The following is a 20,678-nucleotide window of genomic DNA, read 5'->3' as shown; positions in this document are numbered from 1 at the left end:
CCACCCTCCTTCTATTTTCTAATGAATCATAATCAAAGGTAAACCTGAATCTGCTTGTATTTCATACAGGCGAAGACTCTTGTTAGATCTAGTCCCTCTTTTTCAAGTAGTCTGAGTGGTATAAATGGCATTAGAATTTTTTTTTAAACATCTTTATTGGAGTATAATTGCTTTACAATGGTGTGTTAGTTTCTGCTTTATAACAAAGTGAATCAGTTATACATATACATATGTCCCCATATCTCTTCACTCTTTTTTTTTTTTAAATTATTTATTTTTGTCTGCATTGGGTCTTCGTTGCTGTGTGTGGGCTTTCTCTAGTTGCAGTGAGCAGGGGCTACTCTTCGTTGCACAGGCTTCTTATTGTGGTGGCTTCTTGTGGCGGAGCATGGGCTCTAGGCACACAGGGTTCAGTAGTTCTGGCTCGTGGGCTCAGTAGTTGTGGCACGTGGGCTGTAGAGTGCAGGCTCAGTAGTTGTGGCACATGGGTGTAGTTGCTCTGTGGCATGTGAGATCTTCCCAGACCAAAGCTCGAACCCGTGTCCCCTGCATTGGCAGGCAGGTTCTTAACCACTGGGCCACCAGGGTAGCCCTCTCTTCCCTCTTGCGTCTCCCTCCCTCCCACCCTCCCTATCCCACCCTTCTAGGTGGTCACAAACCACGGAGCTGATCTCCCTGTGCTATGCGGCTGCTTCCCACTAGCTATCTGTTTTACGTTTGGTAGCGTATATATGTTCATGCCACTCTCTCACTTCGTCCCAGCTTACCCTTCCCCCTCCCCGTATCCTCAAGTCCATTCTCTAGTAGGTCTGTGTCTTTATTCCCGTCTTGCCCCTAGGTTCTTCATGACCACTTTTTTTTTTTTAGATTCCATATATATGTGTTAGCATATGGTTTTTGTTTTTCTCTTTCTGACTTACTTCACTCTGTATGACAGACTCTAGGTCCATCCACCTCACTACAAATAACTCAATTTCGTTTCATTTTATGGCTGAATAATATTCCATTGTATATATGTGCCACATCTTCTTTATCCATTCATCTGTTAATGGACACTTAGGTTGCTTCCATGTCCTGGCTATTGTAAATAGAGCTGCAATGAATATTGTGGTACATGACTCTTTTTGAATTATGGTTTTCTCAGGGTATATGCCCAGTAGTGGGATTGCTGGGTCGTATGGTAGTTGTATTTTTAGTTTTTTAAGGAACCTCCATACTGTTCTCCATAGTGGCTGTATCAATTTACATTCCCACCAACAGTGGAAGAGGGTTCCCTTTTCTCCACACCCTCTCCAGCATTTAGTGTTTGTAGATATTTTGATGATGGCCATTTTGACTGGTGTGAGATGATATCTCATTGTAGTTTTGACTTACATTTCTCTAATGATTAGTGATGTTGAGCATCCTTTCATGTGTTTGTTGGCAATCTGTATATCTTCTTTGGAGAAATGTCTATTTAGGTCTTCTGCCCATTTTTGGATTGGGTTTCTTATTTTTTTGATATTGAGCTGCGTGAGCTGCTTGTAAATTTTGGAGATTAATCCTTTGTCAGTTGCTCCATTTGCAAATATTTTCTCCCATTCTGAGGGTTGTCTTTTGGTCTTGTTTATGGTTTCCTTTGCTGTGCAAAAGCTTTTAAGTTTCATTAGGTCCCATTTGTTTGCTTTTATTTCCATTTCTCTAGAAGGTGGGTCAAAAATGATCCTGCTGTGATTTATGTCATAGAGTGTTCTATGGCACTAGAATTATTGGGTAAAGTAATTTAAAGCAATAGTTGTCCAACAGATCCGGAATTCCTCCTTAATGGTCTATCACAATCACTGGGGAGGTATTTTCAAGGGCCATACAACCCCATTTTGAAGATCGTAGTGGCCAGAGAAAACCTTACTGGTGGGAGTGTATCATACCTCTCAGGTGTGCTGGGGGAAGAAAGGGGTTGAGAATCACTGGTCAAAGATTCTGAGAGTTAGAACAGAACACATGAAACTAAAAGATGACTTTGTTTCTATCTATTCTCTACTCTTTATCACAGGTTGGTCTTTTGGTCCCCTAGACCCTGTTTGCTAGCATTTATGGAACGTTTAAACTGTATAGGATGATGTAGGCTGATGGGAAGAGGAAACTCTGCAGGGCAACATGTAATCCAGAATGAGGTTAAGAGATGAAATTTGAGCATGGTTGTTGGAAATAGAGAAAAGTGGAAGGATGTTAACAGGAGAATCTGTCTACTGAACCTCATGTCTAATTTAGTGCATCTTTGTTCATTATAATAGTTTTCTGACCTACAACTTCTACAGTTATGATTTAAAAAAAAATACATTGAGTTTCTTCCTAACAGTTGGATTGCACAAGTGGGAAAGTGCTCTGGGGGGAAATGCTATGCAGACAAAAGGTATGAAAAGTTTTTGTTCAATATGTAATCTATTCTCCCTGCTTCTCTCAGCCACACACATACAAGTAGGTTGGAGATTCACTCAATGGTCAAAATAATTTATGGGAACTGGAAGGGAACTAACATGAAGTGTCTAGGATGTGTCAGATACTTTACACACGTTGTACATTACCTCATGTGGTCTTAGCAATTTGATTTAGATACTAATAGTCCACTTTATATGTGAGTAAACTGAGGCTCAGAGATGAAGGACTTGCCCCAAAACACATAGCTGGTCAGTGCTAGAGCTGAGTTTGCAGGCTTCAAAGCCATGACATTGCAGTGCTTCTGAGCACTTTTGCTTAAAGCAAGGGTTCGTAAACTTTTTCTGTAATGAGCCAAATAGTAAATATTTTAGGTTTTGTGGACTAAGAGACAATATAGAGGATATTATGTAAGCACTTATATAACCATTTAAAATGTAACTTTTAAAAAATGTAGAAACCATTCTTAAGAGACAGGCTGTGCAATAGGCCAGATTTGTCCTGCAGGCCATAGTAGTAAGCAAAATCAATTTTGGGGGAGGTGAGGTGATTGTTTGAATGAATAATTGTCATTAATGTTATATGAAATTTGCATAGTCTTTTAGTAACTGAGAGTTCAGATTTCCTCATTAATGAATTCCAATGTTAAATTCTCCTTTCAATTCACAACAATCCATGTTTGACCTAAGTGCCCATCATCGGATGAATGGATAAAGAAGATGTGGCACATATATACAATGGAATATTACTCAGCCATAAAAAGAAACGAAATTGAGCTATTTGTAATGAGGTGGATAGACCTAGAGTCTGTCATACAGAGTGAAGTAAGTCAGAAAGAGAAAGACAAATACCGTATGCTAACACATATATATGGAATTTAAGAAAAAAAAATGTCATGAAGAACCTAGGGGTAAGACAGGAATAAAGACATAGACCTACTGGAGAACAGACTTGAGGATATGGGGAGGGGGAAGGGTGAGCTGTGACAGGGCGAGAGAGACATATATACACTACCAAACGTAAAATAGATAGCTAGTGGGAAGCAGCCGCATAGCACAGGGAGATCAGCTCGGTGCTTTGTGACCACCTGGAGGGGTGGGATAGGGAGGGTGGGAGGGAGGGAGACGCAAGAGGGAAGAGATATGGGAACATATGTATACGTATAACTGATTCACTTTGTTTTAAAGCAGAAACTAACACACCATTGTAAAGCAATTATATCCCAATAAAGATGTTAAAACAAACAAACAAACAAACAAAAAAACAAGTGATGACCCACTGCATTCATATGTGAGCTCCAGCTATGGGATCCTGGACAAGTGGTGCTATCTGTTTTAGTTTTCATATCTTCACCTATCAAATGTAGGGAACAATTCCCACATCAGAGAATCATGGTGAGAATGAAATGAAATAAATGATTTGCATGTGTTAAAAAAAAAAAAACCCAAAAACTGACAAATACCCAAATCTGAATAACCAGTTTGTCAGTCAAGTAAAATTGGTATTCCATAAAAAATAGAGACTAGTTCAGCTCACAACTCAAACAGTATTTGATTAGAACAAATGGCATTGTCATATCATATCATTCAACCTAGTAGACCAAATGCCTTTCCAGACAATTGTCATAAAATATTAAAGATATATATATTTCAAGGGTCAAGTCTTAATAAAGTTAGTAATTATTACTGTTTCATCTATGACTTTCTTAAGTGAAACTGGCTTCTCTCTCTTTTATTTCCTTTTTTCTGCAAATGGGTAGTGGTAAAGAATACAATGATGACTAGTTCATTTTGTTGCCATTGCCTTCACTTGTTGTAAGGCACCAGCAATTTTACCCACCATTGCTTTAGTACCATCAGTGCAAATGTCAACACAACTGTTCCAGGATAAATGATGAGATTCAAAAAAATTATTGTATACTTCAAATGATTCAGCACCTCTTTTTTAAAAAAAGTATTTTATTTTATTTATTTTTGGCTGCGTTGGGTCTTTGTAGCTGCAAGCGGGTTTTCTCTAGTTGCAGCGAGCAGGGGCTACTCTTTGTTGTGGTGCGCGGGCTTCTCACTGCTGTGGCTTCTCGTTGCGGAGCACGGGCTCTAGGTGCACAGGCTTCAGTAGTTGTGGCTCGCGGGCTCTAGAGCGTGGGCTCAGTAGTTGTGGCACACGGGCTTAGATGCTCCGCGGCATGTGGGATCTTCCCGGACCAGGGCTCGAACCCGTATCCCCTGCATCGGCAGGCGGATCCCTAACCACTGCGCCACCAGGGAAGCCCCGATTCAGCACCTCTATGTTTGTTGTCAAACATTCATATGAAAGATCTTTGATAATTAGTTGGTGCTGATACCTGATGAATACAACCAGAATAGCAAGTCCAGACAGTCAGCAGATCTATCCATTTCTAAGGCAAAAGTGCAGTTCTGCAGAAAAGATCAGTTTTAAAGTTTGCAGTCAAATCTTTAATTTGATGAGTTACTATAACATTGAAAAGTGGCAGTGCCATGGTTTCTTTTGCTGACTTTTCCTCTAGAAGGCATTCAGCAAGATAAACTCTGTCAGGCTTTACTGTTCTCTCACCTATGATGTTCACTTCTTCAGCCAGTTATGCTGTAAGATACTTCACTGGATTTTTCTCCTCAGGTTTGAAAAGCTGCACCAAATAATTTTTGGCTTCTCAAAAGTTCATTACATCTTCATTTAAAACGTCAGTTCCTTTTTAAAAACTCTGAATGACTGGTCTCAAAATGGTGTTGCAACTTAACTGGCATGATATTACTATGCAGAAATGTTCTATTGCATAAGACACAATAAGGTAAATTATTAACATCTATAAAGCCAAGGAAAAGAGCATCATCGTATTTTTATTTTATACTTACAGTTCCTTCCAATTGCTTTGGAATAGTTTTCTTCCTTTCATGAGTCAGGGAACTCTCTGATCTGTCATTTTCATCGTTTTCTATATCTTTAGATGTAGACCGTGCCTCTGAGCCTTGAGGAAATGAGTCTTCTGATCTCCCTTTCTAAAGCAAAAGATTGGGCTCCAGACTCAGACAGATAAGGATTTTAATCTCTTCTCCACCTATGATGAGCAGTGTAAACTGTGTAAATTCTCAAAGGCTCATTTTTCAAATACTGTTTCTGTGGTCAGGAATCTGGGAGTGGCTTTGAAAGGGGTTTCTAACTCAAGGTTACTCATACGACTACCTTCAAGATGCTGGTCAGTGCTGCAGCCATCTGAAGGCCAGATGTGGAGCTGGAGGATCTGCTTTTGGAATGGCTCACTCACATGGCTAGCAAGTTAGTGACTGTTGGCCTCAGTGGACTTTTCCAGAGAGTCCTCATAACATGGTTAGCTATCTCCACAGAGTAAATGGTACACAATGTTTGATTAGAACAGTGGCAGTGTCATATCACTCAACCTAATAGACCACACTGAGTTTATATTTCAACATTGAAATGAGCATTTAAAGTTAATTTTTGTAGTGATATTAAGAAATAACCATTCTTGACTGTGTGTTGTGGTCTTTTTTTTTTTTTTTTTTTTTGTGATACACGGGCCTCTCACTGCTGTGGCCTCTCCCGTTGCGGAGCACAGACTACGGACGCGCAGGCTCAGCGGCCATGGCTCACGGGCCCAGCCACTCCGCAGCATGTGGAATCCTCCTGGACTGGGACATGAACCCGTGTTCCCAGCATCGGCAGGCGGACTCCCAACCACTGCGCCACCAGGGAAGCCCAAGGGGGGGTGGTGGTTTGTGGTCTTTTAAAACAGTATGATTGCTTTGATATTTCGTAGAAAACTTTATTTTGAAACATTAGTCTACTGACCGTATTTATCTATATTAAGTTCTCCAGAAGCCATGATTTTGAAGTTTGAATTTTTATATACCAAGTGAAACAGGAAATAATTTTAGGGGGAGAATTAATTTTTTTTTTTTTTTTTTTTTTTTTTTGCGGTACGCGGGCCTCGCACTCACTGTTGTGGCCTCTCCTGTTGCGGAGCACAGGCTCCGGACGCACAGGCTCAGCGGCCATGGCTCATGGGCCCAGCCGCTCTGCGGCATGTGGGAATCTTCCCGGACCGGGGCACGAACCCGTGTCCCCTGCATCGGCAGGCGGACTCTCAACCACTGCAACACCAGGGAAGCCCAAGAATTAATTTTGTAAAAAAAAATATTGGCCGTGAATTTATTTGGATGGCCATTTAAGGCCTTTATTATACATAAAATGTTAGTGGGAAGGAAAAAAAATCCAAATAGATTTTATTGAGAAAGCCTATTATCTCATTTGGAGCATCTTTTAAGCCATTTTGGTTTCTGAGGAACTGCAATTACTGGAGCCTTGTTTTCTGCAGATACATCAAGGGAGCTGTTTTCTTTTTATTTTTAAAAAAATTTACCAAAACTCAAAAACTGGCAGGAGGGAAAGGCAGCAAGAAGTTCCTGGGGCAATACAACATTTGTGAGAAACAAGGAAATATTTACTTTAGCACCTGCACCAGGGTCTTGTAACACCTATCAATACTGAATAACAATTCAAGCTCTTTGTCTCCCTCCTCCCCTGCCTCCCTCATTTCTTCCTCTTGGGACCCTAACAGTCTACTTTCCCTGATTTCCCTGTGATCTGAAGTTGGCATCCCTATTCACATGGTCATCCAGCCCCAAACCATAGCCTGGTTGGGAACCCCTTCATTGCTGCCCATCTCCAACCCGGTGCGACCTGCGCATTCTGCTTTAGCAATGCTGCGCAGGCCTGTTTTCTTTCTGCTTACTTTCTTCTTTCCCACTGCCTCTGCCCCAGGGTCACGTCAGTTCTCTCTTGGGCCATTACAGTGGTTTCTCTCCTCCTTTGAGCTGCTTCCGGATTAATTTTGCCTGCCCCAAATTCTTTCATGTTCACTCAATGTTTATTAAAGACCAGTGTGTCAGCCTGTTACTGGAGGTGCTCCACCCAAAAACACCAAGTTACCTTTCACATTTAATGTTATGGTCTTCCCTTGACTATCCTAGAAGGGACTGTAAGCTTTTATCTGACACCTTTTCTTTAATTCTTTGCTCATTGTTGTTCCCTCTTCCTATAAATGCTGTGGATTGAAACCTCATCCATTCTTTGGGGCCAACCTCAGATGTCACCTTCTTTGCAAAGATTTTTCCTCATGACCTCATCTTGCCCTTCACTAGACGTTCTTTTTAGGACACCCACTGAACTTTGTATCCCTCCTGATATTTAATCATAATTGGTTTCTTTTAATATAGCATGTGTGTACTTACTTTATCATTCTTAAAAGATTATAATGTACTTGAAAGGACAGACATAATCATTCATCTTTAGTTCCTGCTAACTCCTAGCCACGGTTTTAGCAAGTAATTGGACTTCACTACAAAAATTGTGTAACTCCATTAAAGTATTTAAGATAGGAAAGAGCAAAATTCCTGTGCTTATCCGACACAATGGACAGCTGTGCAGCATAAAGAAATTACATATATGTAAATAAGCACATACATGTATGTATACTTGTCATTTTGCTAAGACGTATTTGTTTCAGTATGGAAGTTTACAGGACACCAATTTTTATTCCTGGGCTGCATCCAAAAAAAAAAAAATTGTTGCCCGGATTATAATTTGAGGACAGAAAAAAATGACTTCAACATCTCTTTCAGTTTGGGATTTGGCCAAAAGGTACGTTGGCAAACGCTTACTAAACTGAGAGGAGATGGGCCTTTAAGAACCTCCCGGAGACTCCTTGGCTGGGAGACGCTTTGGCTGGGGCTGGCGAGACGCTCGGCGCAGGGCGGCGGGAGGGCTGCGCGGCGCGCACCTTCCAGCACTTTCCTACGCCACGGAACCAGGCCAACCTGTTCCCACCGCCGCCTCCCGCCTCCTCGCCGCCCAATGAGGGCGAGGCCCACGCCACGCGCCCTCTTCCCGGGCGCCTAGGCCAGGCTGGGAGCGCGCCGAGTCTGCGCCGGCCCCGACATCCGTCGGCTGGCGGCCGGGTCGGGGGTCCGAGGGCCAGGAGGCCGCGTTCCATCGGGGTTTCTAGGTGAAGGGCAGGAAAACAACCGGTCGGTCTGGGCGGGGCCGGGAGGGCGGAGCGAGGGCGGAGCGAGGGCGGAGGGCACATTGCCTCATCCTGTACATTTTACTGGAAACGGGGCGCATCCGGAGGAGGGGCCGGGAGGCTACCCCGACGCCGCCAATGGCCCGGCCGGGCGCGGGGGAGGCTGGCAAGGCGGTGGCCTCTTTTCTCCGCCCCTGGCCTCGAAGGCCGGTTAAATAGTCGGGCAGCCCGGGGCCACGCCCGTGCCCGCGCAGTCCTCCAGCCGATAAGTCCCCGAACCCATCACGGCCACAGAAGCAGTCGGGAGGCAGCCGCGCGCAGCGAACCGGTGGCGCAGGTGTCTGGGGTTCCCGAGCACCGATCCCGGGAGTATGATCGTGGACAAGCTGCTGGACGACAGCCGCGGCGGAGAGGGGTTGCTGGACGCGGCCGGCGACTGCCGCCTTATGACCAGCCCACTCAACCTGGCCTACTTCTACGGCGCGTCGCCACCCGCCGCCGCCCCCGGCGCCTGCGACGCCGGCTGCTCGTCGTCTGGGCCCTCGGCGCCCGGCTCGCCCGGCTCCGACTCGTCCGACTTCTCTTCTGCCTCGTCCGTGTCCTCCTGCGGGGCGGTAGAGTCCCGGCCGAGAGGCGGCGCCCGTGCCGAGCGGCTGCAAGGTACCCACCGGCCCCGGCGGGGCGGCCCCAGGACCCCTGTTTGCGGGCGGCCCACCCGCGGGGAGGGGGGGTCTGGGCCGCCCAGAAGCGAAGTACCTTGGCCAGGTGTTAGGTGGCCTCGGCGCCTGCTTTAGAGGAGGTACATAATCACACTGGCCGTTATTATTAGGCCACTACTGGATGCCTTGCCCCGTGCTGGGCGTTGAATATCACTCGATGTCCTTTGACCGTCTGTGAAATCTGGGCGCCTTCTAGCTGTCCTGGTAACTTGAAACACAGAGCTCTGACTTCGGGTGGGGGGAATGGACCACGTTGGGTTTTCTCTTTTTTTAAAAAAAAACTTTTCTTAAGGTATAATTCACATGCTATGGCGAGATTTTGGATCTGATGTAGGTGTACCTTTTTCTTGTGGCTGTTTTAGTGAAAGGCTGTAGCCGGCGATAAGGGTTTGGGTACTGGGTTGAAGGTCGTGATTTATTTCTTTCTAAGTACGTATTTGTGGAAATTTTCAGTAAAAGGACTTTATAAAGAAAAGAAACCGATATTATTAAGATGTAAGGTGAAGCTGAACTGAAAACCGGTTTATACCTTGAGTCTGTGATTTTCCGAAGTCTGCCCAGAATTTCTTCGGTTTTTGTTTTGTGTGCTTTAGAATGGTTGAACCGTCTGTAGCAGAGAAAGGCGTAACGTTTCCGTTCTGCGGCTGTGAATTGTTAGCTTCTTTTCTTAATGAACGGAGTTGCATAATTTGGGGGAAAACAGGATGTCGCTGTAGGTGAACCAAAGAACGTCTAGATAATCTCAAATTTTGGAAAATCTATTCAGCATGATTTTAAAGAGCGTTCTCTTTCAGGTATTCCCCACGGCTGGCCACTCCTGTTTTTTGCTTGTGTTTTAGTTTAAAATGTGATTTGTCATTTTTATTTAAAAAAGTGATTTAAACCACTCGGTTGTATAACATGCTCCCTGTATGTTAAGTGTGTAGCAAATGCCAAAGTTGTGTGTGTATTTAGACCCTTTTTCTCCTCCACATTTGGCCTTCATCTGGCTGAAACTATTTTGTTAGTTCTTTGGTTTACCATAGGGGATTTCTGAAACTGAATTTTTCTCCCTGTGACGCTGAGTTATTAACTACTGTCATTCCAGAGAAATGCCGTGTTAGATTCTGGCAAGATATTCTTAGACTTAAACATAAAACTAACTAGTGTTTAGTTTGTTCTATCATTGAGTTGTTTCTCTCATGTATTTGATTATATATATGTGTGTGTATATATCTATATATTTAAAATTATGCCTTGTTTTTTGTCCCATCTTATTTTTTTCCATTCTCAATGGGGTTGCTGAATTATTCATTTCCTGACTCTTTGTGTGTTTACTTTGTGTTCAGCTCATCCCAAGAGGTTGTGACATAGTAGTGGTCAGAGTAGAATGCTGTACTCATGTACTGCATTTTTTTTTTTTTTTTTTTTTGTGGTACGCGGGCCTCTCACTGTTGTGGCCTCTCCCATTGCGGAGCACAGGCTCCGGACGCGCAGACTCAGCGGCCATGGCTCATGGGCCCAGCTGCTCCGTGGCATGTGGGATCCTCCCAGACCGGGGCACGAACCCGTGTACCCTGCATCGGCAGGCGGACTCTCAACCACTGCACCACCAGGGAAGCCCTCATGTACTGCATTTTAAAGTGTATTTTAAAGCTTAAATATGAAATGAGATTATTTCCTTTCTACTTAGAAGGCCTATGTGATCAAAAACAGTCGGTGAGGGGAAATCCTGTGTGCATATGTGGAAATGCGTTTAAGCTCAGTGAATTTAGGTAGCTTTCTTGGCGTAGCTGAACAAAGGGAAATAATAAACTGAGACATTGTTAAATGTTAGGCTTTGGTACATTGAGATCTTTGGGAGAAGTTTGTTTTGTACCTTCTTAGGTGAGTGGAATTGATAGACTTTAAAATTTCTATGTGGACATAAAGCCTTTGGTTTGAAAAGCTAAAAATTCATCATTTATTCCTTGCTCCCCCAAGGTTTTTCAAAAGTCTAGAATAATTACAGATTTATGAGAGTCAGGGTGGCAAAATCTGTGATCCTGTCTCATGCGTGGATAGGGCTGAGAGACAGAGAATTAATTTGGGTTTATCTCTCGGCTCTGGGGTTCCCTGAAACAATATTTTTATGAGCTTTAATTCATTAGGCTTCCTGGTGGGGAAAGGTATGAGGCAAGCGAGTTGAAGAGGCTTTGCGGTCTGTTAGTTGGGAACTTTATCACGTTGGATAGCTTTTGAGATTATTAATATTCATGTCTGTGAAGACACTTAATTGGGATATGTTTTGTTTTGTTTTGTTTTTTGAACAGTTGAGCCCCATATGGGGGTTGGAAGGCAGCAGAGAGGACCCTTTCAAGGTGTTCGCGTGAAGAACTCGGTGAAGGAACTCCTGTTGCACATCCGAAGTCATAAACAGAAGGCTTCCGGACAAGCCGTCGATGATTTTAAGGTGGTACCTAATTTATTTGTTTTGGGTTGGGGGATAGGGAGGTTAGCCTGTCAGTGTTATTACTCTCTGCTAACCTAGGTTGGGCAAGTCTTTTGTAGACCACGAAGTCCATAGTACAGAGAACATATTTGTCCTGCTGTCTGCTATATTGCTGTCACTTGGCCCACTGCTAGGTGCTTGGCAGGTGTGCAAGAGAAATTTAATGAATAAATAAATGAAGGCAAGTTGGGGGCAAGGAAATTAATGTGGTTCAGTTAAAATGGAACATTTTGACTAGAAAGGGAAAACTCAAGTGGCCTTATTAATTTTATCTTAACCTGAGTTGAACTAAGGTGAAAGTGCAAATGGGGGAAGTTGCAAGATAGGATGGAAATTAACATAGAAAATAAATATTGCTAGAATAGCTATGTCAAAGGTTTATGGTGAACTGTAAAGAGGGGTAGAGATAAGTCTGTTTGTTGATGTATGTTAATCAGGAAACCATTTATCACACACTAAATTGGAAACTTTTTTTCCTTATAGACACAAGGTGTGAACAGAGAGCAATTCACAGGTAAGAGTTACCTCTATTTATAATATCATGGGGGCTGTAGGGTAAAACAGTGTAGTGTAATTATGGGTAAAAATTTGTGAAATAAAATTATCACAGATTCCATATTCCTTTCTTGGGTATAGAATTGAAGAACACAGTATCATATAGTGGGAAAAGGAAAGGCCCTGATTTATCATCTGATGGACCAGCTTGCAAAAGACCAGCTTTGTTACATACCCAGTTTTTGGTACGTATCTCACTATTTTCCTCTGAATACCCATTGGAAATTATTCCTGGAATAATTTTGGAAGGAAGTGCGCAACTTATTTTTTCTCCCTTTCCAGACGCCACCTCAAACACCCACACCCGCGGAAAGCATGGAAGATGTCCATCACAATGAATCCAAACAGGACAGCAGTGCTGATCTGCTTCAGAGCATTATCAACATTAAGAATGAATGCAGCCTGGTTTCCCTGAACACTGTCCAAGTTAGCTGGATGCGCCCTGGGGTCCCTCCAAGCTCCCCCCACGAGCAGTGTCAGGACTTCCACGGAGGGCAGGTCTTCTCTCCACCTCAGAAATACCAACCCTTCCAAGTCAGCAGCTCCCCACACGTGATGGATCAGGCTTCCATGTACCAGTATTCTTCACAGAACCAGAACGTGCAGCAGCTGCCGCCACAGCACTACACCCACAACCCAGCTCTGGAATACAGTCCTTATTCCAGGACTTCCCAGTCCCCCAGCTATGAACCAAACATCTTTGATGGTCAAGAACCACAGTTCTGCCTGAACCAAAGTTTTGCATCCCTTCTAAGTGGTCCCAGGGAATCTGAGAATATTGCTGTTCCCCCACAGACTGCCCCCAGCGTTCAGCAGCAAAATGATGCCCACGTGCAGGACTTCAACATGATGTCACACAGTGCCTGTGAGGCCCTGGCGAGGCATGATGCAGGCTCTGCCCCTTTAAACACACCACTGCCCTTCCCGAACATCGTCGGAAATCCAATGAACACCACACAGTTAGGGAAGTCATTTTTTCAGTGGCAAGTAGAGCAGGAAGAAAGCAAATTGGCACATATCTCCCAAGACCAGTTTCTTTCAAAGGATGCAGATGGTGACACGTGAGTATGTCCCTTTATCTCATTGAGCTGATTTGGTAAGCCATGCTTGCTGGACATAGTGGGCAGAGAATTTCTCTAAGGGATGCCAGCTTAGATCTGAGTAAGTGATTGGCTAAACAAGATGAATAGTGGGGTAGAATGATAGCTCATATTTCAAGCGAGAGTTTTCCTTTCTTTTTTTTCTGGCTGAACAAATTACCTGTTCTAAATTAATAAAAATGTACATGTCTTTGAATAATTGGTTTTGAAAGATTAGCATAGATTGTGTCTGTAGAGCAAAATCAGATCATGGTTAGTTGGTCATGATCAACTGTGAGTTGATTTGTAGATTGAATACTGATCTGTCCTGACATCTTTGTGGTGTTGGGCAAGTTGTTTTTGTTTTTGTATTTGTTTTTGTTTTTTGCGGTACGCGGGCCTCTCACTGTTGTGGCCTCTCCCGTTGCGGAGCACAGGCTCTGACCATGCAGGCTCAGCGGCCATGGCTCACGGGCCCAGCCGCTCTGCGGCATGTGGGATCTTCCCGGACCGGGGCACGACCCTGTGTCCCCTGCATCGGCAGGCGGACTCTCAACCACTGCGCCACCAGGGAAGCCCTGGGCAAGTTGTTTAACCTCTCTATGCCTCAGTTTCTGGGCATGTAAAATGATAATACCTCCCTCAGTGGGTTTTTATGAACATTAAGAATAATGGATTTAAAGCAATCAGCATGGTGCCTGGCATACTTATTTTTTCTGGTAACCTAATTCATCTTGTTGCAACTCAGATGTATTGTCAGCATAGCAGAAAAGACAAATTATGCTCTGTACTGTTTGATTTGAGTACACCAACATATCAAGAAAGGGGCTGAAGGAAGAATTTTTTTAAAAAAAGGATGAACTTAGTGAAATAAATAATTCACTTCTTTTCTTTTCCTTTTGTTTTTCCCCAGGTTCCTCCATATTGCTGTTGCCCAGGGGAGAAGGGCACTTTCCTATGTCCTTGCAAGAAAGATGAATGCGCTTCACATGCTGGATATTAAAGAGCACAATGGACAGGTGAGGATCTTGACAGAGGGAAATGGCAAAGTGTGGTCATGGGGACAAGATGACGGCCGGTCTCATATTTATGTGTAGATCATTTCAGAGTTCCAGACCAAGAGAGTTTAGTTAATATTAACTTCTGGATGTTGACTCTTTGTCACTGCCAACCTTGAAGTTATTAACTTTAACTTTGTAGTTATTTGACCAAAGACTAACTGGGTATAATAAAGCTGCACCCTAAGCTTATTTTAGTTTCCTTGTGTTACAGTATCTTATTGCTTATTAACAGGATTTATCCTCTCTATGTGGGGTTTTCTCCCCTCAGTCTCAGTTTAGGTTCATATTCTTTGTTACTATAGTGTTATGGGTTTTAAAAAATATTTTTTTCCTCTGAATGTCCACAGAGTGCCTTTCAGGTGGCAGTGGCTGCCAATCAGCACCTCATCGTGCAGGATCTGGTGAACCTCGGGGCCCAGGTGAATACGACTGACTGCTGGGGAAGAACCCCCCTGCATGTTTGTGCTGAGAAGGGCCACTCCCAGGTGCTTCAGGTAAGAGGCAGTGAGCCAGGCTCCCATTACCATAGGGCCAAAGGGGTACAGCTTGGATATTAGGAGTTGGATGTAGATTGCCTGTTGCAATGCCCTCTTTTGAGTTGACTTACTCCTTTCTTGGAACACTAGTAGATAAATATTTGTGTAGTTTGTCTTTTGCTGATAGATGTCTGTTTTTAAATTCTGCAGGCAATTCAGAAGGGAGCAGCGGGGAGCAATCAGTTTGTGGATCTGGAGTCAACTAACTATGATGGTAAGTGATTGATGCATTATTGGGTGAAGAAACGTTCAGAGAGAGGGGCCCATTAATTCTAAGGGTATTAAGTTCAATACCAATAAGGAAGGGAGGTAATTAAAGCTAAAATATTCTATAGATAAAATTAGCACTAAGACCCAATGGAGGGATTACTCAGATTACCTTACTAGTTCTTGTGGAGCCCATATGTAGGTCATGTGAGAGGCCACCCTCAAGGTTTGTAATTATAGAACAACTAAAAGAATTGATGGGATGCTTGACCACTGCTTTCTTATGCTTTTTTCTAGGCCTGACCCCTCTACACTGTGCAGTTGTGGCCCACAATGCTGTGGTTCACGAACTCCAGAGAAATCAACAGCCCCATTCACCTGAAGTTCAGGAGCTTTTGCTGAAGAATAAGAGTCTAGTTGATACAATTAAGTGTCTGATTCAAATGGGAGCCGCAGTGGAAGCTAAGGTAAAATTCACAGAAGAGTTTGGAAATGGAATGTGGGAGAGACGTGGTTATAGCCGAAGACCTTCTTCCCAAGTGTAGATGAAACCTTCTCCCCCTTTTTATTTTATTTCTGCCATCTTTTTAAATTAAGGGAGTAGCAATGTATGGATAGTTAAGCTTAGATTTTAAAAGATCACCTCATCTGCTTTCTTGATTTGCTTTTAATCTATGGATTATTATTCAAAAGATCATTTAGCTGTGAAACGAATGTCTTTATTTGAAAGGAAAAGAAAACGCTTGAAATTGATATTTTCATTTTGCTTCCATTGTTATACACAGATACTAAAGGTAGTGCATTTTGTAAGGGTTTCTTCATTGTTGTTGGATCTGGACTTAATCTTCTGTTTTTTAAACTGGAAAATATTTTATTATCTTTAAATTTGAGGTTTATTTGCTGAGTATTTGCTGTGTACAAGGCTGAGGTACTGAGTTAGGGGCGCTAGGGGAAAATACCTAAATCATAAGCCACTTGGGTCCTTGGGAAGCTTACTGTCTAGTAGAAATGGTGACAGATATAGCTAATTTTAAGTCTACAGGGTGGCCACCAAGTCTGGAAACATAGGCGAATACACAGTAAATGATTTCTTATATTACAGCACATGATAAAACAGCATAGTCTATATTTCTATATTTTATGGCCACCCGGTATACAAGGGTAGATGTGATAAAAGGGAATTAGGAGGAATGAGAGATTCCATGGAGCTTGGGTTGCAGTAAGGGTTTGTGGAGAAGGGGGCACTCCGAGTGAGTCTCCAAGGGTGAACCAGACATATGAGAGACTGGGTGAGAAGCATATCCAGGGCATGGTTTCTGGATGTTCATTTTTTTCCCCCTCTTGCCTTTGACAAGGATCGTAAAAGTGGCCGCACAGCCCTGCATTTGGCAGCTGAAGAAGCAAATCTGGAACTCATTCGCCTCTTTTTGGAACTGCCCAGTTGCCTGTCTTTTGTGAATGCAAAGGTACTTTTAGAAGTGTTCAAGAACTGCACAAGATTTGGAATAACCTTCTTTATACCTTCTTCAAGCTTTTGAGCTGCTTTCATGAAAGTCTCCCTTCCTGATGGGTGTCGTTTTGTCTCTTTGTCTTTAGGCTTACAATGGAAACACCGCCCTCCATGTTGCTGCCAGCCTGCAATATCGGGTGACACAGTTGGATGCAGTCCGCCTGTTGATGAGGAAGGGAGCAGACCCAAGTACTCGGAACTTGGAGAATGAACAGCCAGTACATTTGGTTCCTGATGGGCCTGTGGGAGAACAGGTGAGGGCCACAGAAGGGAGAAGAAATACTTTGAGGCATTGTTCCGAAACATAAGGGGCAGGGGCCAGCTGGCACTCTCCAGGTGGGCTTTATCAACATCTGTGTCTCAACAGTGGTCACTGTAGCCCTTTAGAGTCAGTTGCTTTGTCTCCAAAGGAAAAGTAAGAAATTTGAGGGTTTATGCATGGACCCCAAATGGTCAGAAGTCAGGTAGTCTTTCTTTTTCTTCCAAGACACAAACTTGGGTTTGGGCTAAGTCAGAATGGTTTGACATTTGGAAGTTGATGAAAGAGGAGGAACCAAGGTTCCTGCACACACTAAAGAAAGAGAATCTTAGTTTTGTGAGTAAGTGATGATCCGTCAAATATTGTGCATATTAAATGAGTCAGTATTTATAGAGTATTCAGAATAGTCCCAGGCACATAGTGGGTGCTGCTCAGTAAACATTAGCTGTTAACAATGATTTCTGTCTACTAACTGATCCTAAATAAAAAATGGGAAGGTTATTTATATAATTTAGAACCTAGAAATATTTTATACTTTAAATAAAATTATGCTTTTCTCATCATATGGTTCTACTGGATTGGCCAGAAAGTTCGTTCAGTTTTCGCTGTAAGCTGTTACGAAAAAGTTGAATGAACTTTTTGGCCAACCCAATATATTATATTTGGGGATTGAACAGTTTCATATGACTAAACTTTTCTTGATAACAAGAACTGACTCTTTTTAAGAACTTATATATTTTTAATTTATTTTTTTAAGCAGCAGGTTCTTATTATCCATTTTATGTTATCCATTTTATGTTTTATGTTATCCATTTTATGCTTATTAGTGTATATATGTCAATCCCGATCTCCTAATTCATCCCACCACCACCAACCCCCCACCGCCAGTTTCCCCCTTGGTGTCCGTACGTTTGGAAGAACTTAAAATATTTTTGATGGAACTCTTTTCCTGGAGGAAACGAGATTGTGGCTGTGGGTTGTTACATACTTTAATAATCACAAAATAAAATATATGGAATGCAATTTAGCCTTGCCTTTGATTTACAGCCCTCGCTATGACCATAATATTATAGTAACTCATATTTGTGGAGCTCTTTATAGCTTAAAACGAATCACTTGATGATTTGTAGAGTTTTCCTGTATATTATACCACTTAATAGTTAGGAAAACTTTGCAGGGTGAAGGTTCACCTGGGAAGACTGAGCCTCAGAGTGGGTCCAGCCATAGGGACCATCATTAAATAGTAAATGGCAGAGTCCTAAGCGCACTGTTCACTTCTGGTTTGCTGTTTGTGGTGTGCAGTCATAGAGTGATGTTCTCAGGGAGTATTGAGCATGGAGAGCTGCTTGACTCTTTGCTAAATGTTCTTGGATTACTCTCCTTCCTGCTTTTGTATTTTTTGTGTCTCTGTGTGTGGAGGGAGGGTCTTTTCCTTTGCTTTTATTGTCAGACCATGGTCATTGTGTCTCCTAGCAGCTGTCAATTTCATCCCCTACTCCAGTCTTCTTTCTTCTAATTTTTTGCTTCTTATCTGCTGTGGGCTGAGAGACAGATCATAAAATTTGTCAGGCTGGGGTATAAAATCAATTACTAGACTCTGAATGAGCCTGGGGGTTTCCTGTGATCCATATAGTCATGCACAGATGCTTTAATTCTTGGATGTCACAGCTATCTTGACTCGAAGGGCATTATAATTTACTTGTGTGTGTAACGTGGGCTCTCGGTTCTTGGTTGAGGCTGACATCAAGGTAGGTGAGATATTATAATAACCATGATTACTGCATTATATTAAATGTTCTCACAAATAACAGGAGTAAAGATTAGGAAAAGAATATAGGTCTTAGTTAAACTTTTGGAGATTTTCAACCTCAGATTATTTTTTTATTTTTTTGCCGTACGCGGGCCTCTCACTGTTGTGGCCTCTCCGTTGTGGAGCACAGGCTCCGGACGCGCAGGCTCAGTGGCCATGGCTCACGGGCCTAGCCGCTCCGCGGCATGTGGGATCTTCCCGGACCGGGGCACGAACCCGTGTCCCCTGCATCTGCATCGGCAGGTGGACTCTCAACCACTGCGCCACCAGGGAAGCCCGGCCTCAGATAATTTTTAATGGAGATGCTTTACTTTCTTGTACTCAAAAATCATTATAGCAGGTCTGTAGTAAACTTTAAAAGGAGTTGTAGTATTTTTATTTGTCCCCTTAAAATCTTGACACATACTGTTGCATATTTCTTCATATACTTACTTACAAAGAAACTGAAGGAGATGTGGTACTTTGATCGTAGAAAAAAAAAAAACCCTTACAAATCCTATTGGTTTCCTTTCCAGATCCGACGTATCCTGAAGGGAAAGTCCATTCAGCAGAGAGCTCCACCGTATTAGCTCCATTGGCTGGGAGCCTGGTCAGCAATACTCACTGTCAGTTAGGCAGTCCTAATGTATCTGTACATAGACCATTTGCTCTGTATTGGCAAATGTAAGTTGTTTCTATGAAACAAACATATTTAGTTCACTATTATATAGTGGGTTATGTTAAAAGAAAAGAAGAAAAATATCTAATTCCTCTTGGCAGATTTTAATATTTCATACCCAGGTATCTGGGATCTAGACATCTGAATTTAATCTGAGTGGTAAAATTGACTTCAATTTAACAGTAGCTTTTGGGTAGGAGAAGGCTTTGATTTGTGGCATAAGGCATTGCTTATGTAGCTATTGCCAGTTTAAAAGGAGGTGAATTGTAAACTTTTTCTTTAAAGAAAAATGAAAGCATTTGGAAGTTAAAAAAAAAATCTGGACGTAGTGTTGAGGCTTCGTTTGGCCTGATGCAGTACCTGATAGTTATTGGTGTTGGAAAGTCTCTAGTCGTTGGACTAGACGGAGGGTACCATGGTTAAAGTTTGATCTTTGCAAACTGTATATAATTGTTATTTTTGTCTTTTAAAATATTTATACAAATATTTGTACATTGGTCATTAACATGGCCACATTTGAAATGTGTAAATCAATAAACTAGAAAAGAACAAGTGGATTTTCACTATTTTTAAAAATCATATGCATTCAGAGGAGCTGTGTAATCACCATCTCTGTAGATGAAACAGATGGAGAGTTGTTCCTTTAGTGGCTGGCAGAGCTCTGTTTGAATTGTAAATATGCTTTGAGATGAGATACATTATTTGTAGGGAACTGCATGCTGTTAAAGAGAACACCTTTTTATGACTCACTTTCTAGAGTTTATGATTTACTTGCTCTGTTGGAATGTTTGTTTTACCTTTAGAAGAACAACAAAAAGTCAATATTGAAACATGTTTTACTGGTTTTCTGTTGTCAAATAATGATAACGTACCATGATGTTTCATATTACCATTCAGAAAAAAAATGCCTAATTTTTAAGTAACTTTAATTCTAATAATATTATTTTGCTTATTTCTGGCATACCCCGAGGAATGTATTTGGCTTTGATTGTACATTAATTCTTTGTAATAAATTTGATTCATGAAAAACCCTTCTTTATTTCTTTTCTTTAAAAAAATTTTTTTAACATCTTTATTGGAGTATAATTGCTTTACAATGGTGTGTTAATTTCTGCTTTATAACAAAGTGAATCAGTTATACATATACATATGTTCCCATATCTCTTCCCTCTTGTGTCTCCCTCCCACCCTCCCTATCCCACCCCTATAGATGGTCACAAACCACTGAGCTGATCTCCCTGTGCTATGTGGCTGCTTCCCACTAGCTATCTATTTTACGTTTGGTAGTGTATATATGACCATGCCACTCTCTCACTTTGTCACAGCTTACCCTTCCCCCTC

General features: G+C 42.3%; 1 protein-coding gene across 2 annotated transcripts in view; it reads left to right on the top strand.

Annotated features, from left to right (window-relative positions):
- The window catches only part of NFKBIZ (NFKB inhibitor zeta), a 28,654-nt gene extending 8,288 nt beyond the window's left edge, over positions 1-20,366 (top strand). Inside the window, exons 1-12 of one of the 2 annotated variants that reach the window (XM_067739017.1) lie at positions 8,618-9,133; positions 11,484-11,623; positions 12,146-12,176; positions 12,299-12,402; positions 12,500-13,278; positions 14,210-14,315; positions 14,705-14,851; positions 15,044-15,107; positions 15,398-15,567; positions 16,456-16,566; positions 16,697-16,864; positions 19,195-20,366. In XM_067739017.1, the coding sequence (XP_067595118.1) occupies positions 8,845-9,133; positions 11,484-11,623; positions 12,146-12,176; positions 12,299-12,402; positions 12,500-13,278; positions 14,210-14,315; positions 14,705-14,851; positions 15,044-15,107; positions 15,398-15,567; positions 16,456-16,566; positions 16,697-16,864; positions 19,195-19,248 (2,163 nt within the window). In that variant the 5' untranslated portion in view covers positions 8,618-8,844 and the 3' untranslated portion in view covers positions 19,249-20,366. Of the gene's footprint in view, positions 1-8,617; positions 9,134-11,483; positions 11,624-12,145; positions 12,177-12,298; positions 12,403-12,499; positions 13,279-14,209; positions 14,316-14,704; positions 14,852-15,043; positions 15,108-15,397; positions 15,568-16,455; positions 16,567-16,696; positions 16,865-19,194 lie in introns of those variants that run through there. The other variant, XM_067739018.1, reaches the window with a different exon arrangement.
- Positions 20,367-20,678: the final 312 nt, after the last annotated feature.

The sequence above is a fragment of the Pseudorca crassidens genome, chromosome 5 (genome assembly GCF_039906515.1).
Source record: "Pseudorca crassidens isolate mPseCra1 chromosome 5, mPseCra1.hap1, whole genome shotgun sequence".
Taxonomy (NCBI): domain Eukaryota; kingdom Metazoa; phylum Chordata; class Mammalia; order Artiodactyla; family Delphinidae; genus Pseudorca; species Pseudorca crassidens.
The sequence above is the reverse complement of the archived record's forward strand: the minus strand, read 5'-3'. Positions and strand labels throughout refer to the sequence as shown.